This window comes from Populus euphratica, unplaced genomic scaffold, assembly GCF_000495115.2.
Source record: "Populus euphratica unplaced genomic scaffold, PopEup_1.0 scaffold10.1, whole genome shotgun sequence".
Taxonomy (NCBI): Eukaryota; Viridiplantae; Streptophyta; class Magnoliopsida; order Malpighiales; family Salicaceae; genus Populus; species Populus euphratica.
The window spans coordinates 71,011-79,140 of NW_011499856.1; the positions used below are offsets into that span (position 1 = coordinate 71,011).

The window sequence follows — 8,130 nt, forward strand, 5'->3', positions numbered from 1 at the left end:
CGTCATTGAGCTTGACAATACCTCCTCCTCTTCTTATAAATCTCCTTGTGAAGTCATTGCGACATCTTTTCATTGTAAGTGAATTATTTTTGAAAAACTGTAGGAGGAGTATAAATACTTCGATTCTTTCAACTATCTTAAGCATGGTTATAAAATTTCCATGATAATACAAAACCTGACTTGACTTCAATCGAGTTTCTTTGAACTAAATAAAGTGATATCATTTCATAAAAAAACAAATAATATTGGTTTTTGGTCACAAAAAAAAATTGAATTAATCTATCTACTTATAAGATGACTCGGCCGACTCGAAACCCAAGTCTTGAGCCGAGTCATGATGTCAAGATGATGAATGGTGAGAGTGTCCCTCAAGCCTTTGGATGCATCCATAACCATGCTTGATGATTTTATGTGATGCAGCACACATGATCTCTGTAGACTAAGATTGGACTGACGGGCCGGCAAATGATACCAAGAAACAAGCTATTGTTGCTTGTTGCTTGTTGGTGTTCGCCTCTCTTACATTGACTTCACAGTTCAACTTCCTGTGCCCTCTTTATTCCTTTGGAGATCAAAGGGCCCCTTAGTGAATCATTGATCCTGAAAAGTGACCTCTCTCTCTCTCTCTCTCTCTCTCTCTCTCTCTGGCATTATTTTTGCCAACCACAATTTAAGATGGCCCAGATGCATTCTATAGTCGTTGATATTCGTCGCCTCCTAGCTCCCTCTCTCTCTTGGTGCTTTGACATTACTGACCTGAGAAAGGCACATTTTAAAGCAGGTGGCCATCCCATTGAGGAAGGGAAACTCAAAGCTCAAAAGGAAATTATGGCCCCATAAATCTTTATGGTTCATCAAGTTTATGGGTCCACGGTTGATGAATTGTGTTTTCTATCTCCATCATCATCATTTTAATAATGTTATGAACTGATTACCACATAGTTTTCACATATTTTTTCAGAGTCAGAATTATTTTGCGGTGGCATGTGTCTCTCGTGATTGACTTAATTAACTAGATATCTAAAATGCGTGGTAATTTTACTGTATGTATAAAACACTATGGACGTGTATTTCTTGTAATTTCATTTAGTTCCTTCATGTTTTATTTTATGCAATTTGATCCTAATTGAAGATCAATTACTCCTGATTTCTTAGTCATTGATGAGATTAAAAGAAAAGGGACTATAATAAAAAAGACAACAACCATGGGTTGTGTGTTAAAAGTTTCGGGAAAAATACACCTTCATCCTTTAACTTTAAAAAATTGCATAAATTTTTAAATTTTGGTTCCTCAATTTTTTTCTAATTCTATTTTGATATGAAAGTTTTTTTTTATTTTTATACAAAAGTCCCTAGTTAAGAGAAGAAAGAGAGAAGTCACTGGATATCAACTATAAAGAGAAAGAAACGTTGTAGATATTGATTTAAGCCATCAAAATAATCAATATTTTTGTTAAATTATTCAATTTGATGATGGAATTTCATATTAAATGTTTTATTACCTTAAAAGTTTGTGAAAACAACATCTGAACTCAGGTAGATTTTTTATTTCAAGTTTATTTTAGTCTTGTGGTGGATTTTTTTTTTTTTTAGATTATAGATGGATTTGTCACAATTCTTAAATTGTTTTGAGTCAAAAACGGGTTGAAAACAAGATTTTGAGTAAAAAAACTTTAAGCATTGATTTTCTGGCCACCATAATGATTAAAATCTAGGTGAATCAAACAATGCTTCATCTATATTAAAAAAAAAATATTAAAACAAACAACATATTATCCACGCTAAATACAAAAAAAATAAAAATAAAAGCTTAGTAGCAAGGACTGTCTTGGCATTCCAGGCCCAACAACTCCTGGCCTTTGATTTTTAATTTTTTTAATTAATATTTTTTTTTTACTATTTGTTTATAAGTAGATTAATACTCATTCTCTCTCTCATTTTATTTAAAGAGCTTCTTTTAGATAAAAAAAATATTTTTTTAGTTATGCATTTAAATTTTGAAGAGTTTTTCTAATTCATCTTTAATTTTTTTTCTTTTGTATAGATGAACCTTGTTTTTAAAAATAAAAAAAAAATATTGTTAGATAATATTTCTAATATGTTAAACCTTGAATTGTATTTTGCTTCTTTTATTTTATTCAATTAATTTAATTTATATCTATATTTTTATTATCATTTGATTGAATAAAAAAATTATAATAATAAATGTTTTCCCCCAACTTATATGACGGGTCTCAATCTGGCTTGGCTCTTGATGATTGTTGAATCAATATTAATTTCATGCTTGAGTTGGAGGCCCCTCACTCTATGCATTGAGTTAAGTAATTTATTAGTGAAATAGTAAATATAATCGGGTAAATTTTTTATAAAAGCTAAAAAACAAATAAGAAATATTAGAGTATGTTACGATTCTAGATATTAAAATTGTTTTATATAGCATAATAATTACTATAAAATTAAAAAAAAATATTTTTTTATTTTAAAATCACATTAGATTCATCAAAATATTATTAGAAGCAAGAAATTTTAAACTAATATCAAAAGGTATTTTTTATTTTCACAATAGCTTTTTTTTATTATCATATCAATTAAGAAGTAATTTCTTATATATATATATATAAGAAAATAAAAAAACACAGAAATAATAAAAATGCGCGGCATTAAAATAAAATTTCTTTAGAAAAATTTCTTGATGATAGTTTTTATCGTAAAACTAGTGAAAATTAATCTTACATGTGGCGATGAAGAAATTATAAATTAAGAGTTGAAATCAGATAAATGTCTAAATATGTCGGCCAGAACAACCTATAATTCAGAAAGTCAAGACGAATTAATCTTGAGATGTGAGCTTGACGATACACGGTTCTGTTTGGTTGCTTTCGGCTAAGGTCTCATCACACTCATGGCTACAGGATAGTGTATGATGAACAATCAAACATGAAACAAGAAAGTTTGCATGGTTCCAAAATTTCAAGGTACAATCATCAACCTAATTCTTTGTTTTGCATTTCGTACCGTTTTAGGTGCAATGATTTTGTTAAACGATGCATTTTTTAATGAATATTTCTCCATAAAAATAATTAAATTGATATTTTTATTATTATTTTAATGAGATTATAATTAAATTTTAAATTATTTAAACGTATAATTAATCTCAAATAAAATTGTTAGCTAATTATAATTGTATTTAATAGTCTTTAATGATATACTTAAAATGATGTTTTAATAATATTAAGAGTGTGAAAAACAAAGTCTCAGTGTATTCTTGGTATTTTTTTTTTACTTCTTTTTTTTTCTCTTATGTTATATCTCCTTTTATTTTTTGACTATTAGATTTTATTTTTTATTATTAAATCTTGAAACTTGTATCTTCATAATTAGATTTTCATAAATTTTAATATATTCTCTTATGTTATATCACCTTATTTATCCTTTTATTTTTAGACCATTAGATTTTATTTTTTATTATTAAATCTTGAAACTTATATCTTCATAGTTAGATTTTCATGAATTTTAATATTGATTTTTATATATATTAATTAATTTAAATATACCATGCACATTTATGATTTTTATGTTGCTATATTGTTTTCCAAGTACTTTTTTAATATATTATTTTTTCAAAACTTTTATCAAATAGTGTGATTTTTTTTTTTAAAAAAATCCTTTTTGGCTTGAAACACAATTTTCACCACTTCCACGACCGGCCCAGTCATGGCTTTCCATCGTTGCTTGTGTTCCTTTTCTGTTCTTTGCTATTCTATAATTTCTTATTACATAAGACGTTTTCGTCTAGTTCCGTTTGTTTCTGAGAATGAAACTTCAGACTAGTTGTCTGCCTAAACGCTCCCTGTAACCCCACCTTCTGTCCCTTTCTATAAATCAAATCACACCCATGGTTTTGCCCTTCTTCTAAAACCATGGTGATGGCAGTATTCTCACTTCCTGGCCACGCAGATATAATCCTCACAGGCCACTAAAAGACAGCCCTAAAGTTGAATTCGACCTCTCATCTTCCCCAAGGAAGAGGGTCCGCAATGCCAACCTTTTCTTTTGTGTCTCTCCAAACTATGATGCATGGCTCTCTCGTACCATTTCTTGCACAACCTTATCTTTTCTTCATCCACCATCAGCCATAATTTTCATGTCCATGGCCCCAATGGAAATGTACCCTGTTGTTGGATAGTTAGACCCATTTGAATTACATGGGGTATGGCGGCAACTTGACGCATTATCACCCATTTTGCTCAGTGAGGCCATTGTTACAACAGAAACAAAGAAAATACAAATCATATTTATCTTTCACACTATCTTACAACCTGAAAGAGGACTACATGAACAAAATATCAAACATGGAGTACATGCTGATGCGACTTTGAATCCATTCTTCTCCCATTCCTTTTTTACAATAGTACCCCCCCAAGCCCTCCGCTTTCCTCCATGCCCATAAACCCTTGTTAACATTACTGGTGGTGATGGTGCAGACACTCCAGAGGAGTGGCTGGGAACCTGGCAGTGTCACTGCAGTAGTCATATATCATGTGGTTAGCCCTAACCCACAGAAGCTGATGGCTCTGGTGCACATTGAGCGCAGACAATGTTGGCTCATCCCACCAATACCTCTTCTCACCACTACTGCTACATTTCTTAGAGTTATCATCTGCTGCTATTGATGCTGGACACTCACATGCATTGATTTCAAATCCTTTGTAGGAGGCAACAAAGGGTGCGTGGCTCCAATCAGTCTTGACACGGCCACCTTGTGTAGCCCAATCGTCTGCGTTCCATATTGAGCTGTATACGCCCATAGCTTGGTCCCTTGGAAAGGGAATCCCTTTGTTTTCCATATTGGTGTGCAATCTAATTGGGGTATCATCCACTAGAAACCTGAGCACAAAGAAACATGTAGAACAACACATCTTAGAGCTTATACTATATGTAGTAGTAGCATATCATCCATCAAATGCTAGATTAACCTAGTATATCAAATTTCTTTCCAATTAAGTAATCTTATCCACTTTCCCCAAATTTGTCGCATGCCTTTCCAAATCTCCAAAACCATAGTGAATTATTTAAAGCAACCAAACATAGATTTAGTTGCAATAAAGCCAAGAAGAGCACTATCAGAAAACACACAATACAGGAGCTAACAATCAAATGACAGAATAGCAGGCATCATCATACAGCTAGGTAGGTAGAAGAATCCAACAAGCACCAATTGTATTTTACGTACGGAAACAACTATACGCCAAGAACCATTTAAACACCGTAATGCAAATCTGTCTGTAACCTTGTTAATCGTATGGGACCCCATTTGCCCCTTTGGCATATATATTCCAAGATCAGGTCCCCCTTTTTTTTGGGTTTGGTTTTAATTTGTAATTTTGTTCTATAAAGAGACCAGTGACATACACTACTCACACATGACTTTCATGCACCACGAGCATGACCTAAGAGTAAGACATACAGAACTGAACAGCACTGAAATATACCTTTTCCAGTTTCATGGCAACAGGCTTTGCCTCGCATGCATGTGAAATTACAAAGCAACCCACCCGAGTTCATGCACAGATCCCCATGTCTATGTCATGCATGCATAATGCACATATTGATATTAGCAAGTTATGCGTGTGTGTGTGTGTGTAGCGAACATGAATCTAATATACAATATTTGCACACGAGTAGAGAGAAGCATCTTTTTGTGAGAAAGTGACGGGGCTTACACAACATGCCGCTGGTTCCAAAAGATGGAGTAAGAGTGGAAATCCTTGGTAGGGTCAAACCAAAGGCTCAATCTTTGTTCTCTATTACCCACACCATTAACATACACATTGGTTTGAACCAAGTAAGGTTCACCTGTGGTGTTGCCAAGGAACTCAAAATCAAACTCATTGTGATTTGTACCTTCGGATGACATCTGTTTCATCAAAAGATCAAAACTTTAGACAAAACCCATAAATAAAATGTCACTATCAACATAAGCATAATTAAATAAAGAGATGCACACACTAAAAACATTAATGGTTTTGACTTTACTGACGTGATAATAAATAATTGTTGTGTGGGGACTAAGCTAATGAATGCAAGATAAATGTGGACTTACGAGAAATTAGGAGACATAAAACTAGTGGGTAAATACTAGCACTAGTGATTCAATACTAGCCTACTCATCAAAGCTAATGAATTCAAGATTAAAAAGTGCCTGCAACCCAGTACATTTTTCTTGAATGGAGACAAACAACGGTCTGGATCCTGGGATAATCCGGCTAAGCAACAATCAATTCTATTTCAAGTGACTGAGATGAAGGATAGAAACTTCTTTTTTTTTTTAGCTTTGATTGAATTGAATATACTTACATAGAAAGCAGTAACAGTCCCGGCAGAGTCACCCTCTACAAGCTTAATTTGGACTGTGACTTTCCCAAACATATACTTGCTTTTAGATTGAAATCCAGCGCCTGGTGAAAAAAAAAATTCCATTAGTCTATCAATACCAACAAGACTAAAGCTCAGAGAAACCAAACACAAGAACACACATCTGTCGCTAAAATGTATTCGCTAGACACATGAAAAGACTGCAAGAAAGCTGCTGTTTACAAACAGAAGCAGTGGAACATTTAAAGCCAGAAGCATTCTCTTTATACAGAAACGGGCTATAGAAGCACAAAAACTTAGCCAGCAATGAAGCTAGCTGTATTGGTTCAAAGTTTCAGTATTTGCGGGGAAAACGAAGCTTATTTACCAGAATAACTATCAAGTTTGAGCCTAAGAAGCTCTCCTTCATAAGCCAAGTGATCTTGAGCCCAACTTGGTTGAAAGAGCTCATCAAACTTGGCTGAATTAACCAAACCCACCATTAAAGAGAAACCAACCAAGAAACCCAACATTTTAAATGCTGAAACAGCCATTGAAATGAGAGAAAGAAGTCGAGAGAGAGTGTGAAGAGTGAAGCTCTCTATCTACTCTGTAATGCTATAAAAGCAAAACAGAGAGCCTTTTTATAGCCCCCAAACTCCGCTCTATTGGCTTCCTCTATAAGACCCCGTTTAAATGATTTTTTAAAATTAACGATTTAATTTTACTGTACCATTAGCCACTTCAGCAAATGTTATACCACGTCAGCAACTTTTATGCATCGACTCCCGCTCAATTCAGCATTAAAACACTATTTGGGACAGTTTCTTTACTTAATTAAATTTAATTATACTATCTAAATTTAATTTAATTAATCAATAAATTTAATTTAAAATTTTTAAAATACATAATTAAATCCATTTTATTTTATATATTACCCCATTATTTTCATTTTATTTGTTTAAATATTTTTTTAAAAAGTAGGTAAATAAATATTTTAAAAGGATTAGTTTTAACATTAATTTTTTCTTTTTATTAAAGTAAATCAGATGGATTAAATTTTATTTTTTGTATTATTTTTAAAATTTTAATTCAATTTGAAATTCAATTGTTGATTCTTCAAACCGTTATAAATATAAAATTGTTGAATAAAATTTAATTTAAAAGACTTTATACAATCTTAAAACTTTATTCAGACGATATTTTAGTTTAATAGGTCAATGTTAGGCGGTGTTTAATAATATCAAGGTTTGTGAATTAATAAATAATAATAATAAATAAATAAATAAATTTTTTTATGTTGTCTATTATTGAATGGGGTAAAATTCGGGGTTTTTGTTTTTTTATGTTTTCCCGGGACGGGAAGCTTGCACCCCACGCCATGTCATTTGCCACGTCGGAAGAAAAAAGTGACAAAAATTTCCAAGAAATCTGAAAAATAAAAAATGTAGCCGTTACTGTGTTGCTTTGCTTAGCTGGGTAAAGCTGGTCACGCAAGGATCAGTATCAGGTATAAGCCAATAAGCACATGACACGTGGTGCAATACAGCTGTTTCACTGTCCTGTCCAGTTGTCACTGCCACAATTGAGTTTTAAAAAAAAAGTTTCCCTCTTTTACTCTCATTGCATTTGATGTCTCTCTTGCAGACAAGAACTGAGAACACTCTCATGGTTGTGTTACTAACCCCACTCGCTCTGTTGGAGTGACACGTCATAACTATATTTGATTTTAAAACTTAGCATTTTGTAGTTTGAAAATTGTTTTTCTGTAATCTT

The 8,130-nt window shown here is 32.5% G+C and overlaps 1 protein-coding gene across 1 annotated transcript; it reads right to left on the reverse strand.

Annotated features, from left to right (window-relative positions):
- Window positions 1-4,262: 4,262 nt before the first annotated feature.
- Window positions 4,263-6,979, reverse strand: LOC105123187 (xyloglucan endotransglucosylase/hydrolase protein 9-like). The gene is made up of 4 exons (XM_011022697.1): window positions 6,743-6,979; window positions 6,358-6,458; window positions 5,724-5,917; window positions 4,263-4,887 (listed from the first exon to the last, which is right to left on the reverse strand). The coding sequence occupies exons 1-4, from the start codon at window positions 6,906-6,908 to the stop codon at window positions 4,464-4,466; spliced, it is 885 nt and encodes a 294-aa protein (XP_011020999.1). The 5' UTR covers window positions 6,909-6,979; the 3' UTR covers window positions 4,263-4,463.
- Window positions 6,980-8,130: the final 1,151 nt, after the last annotated feature.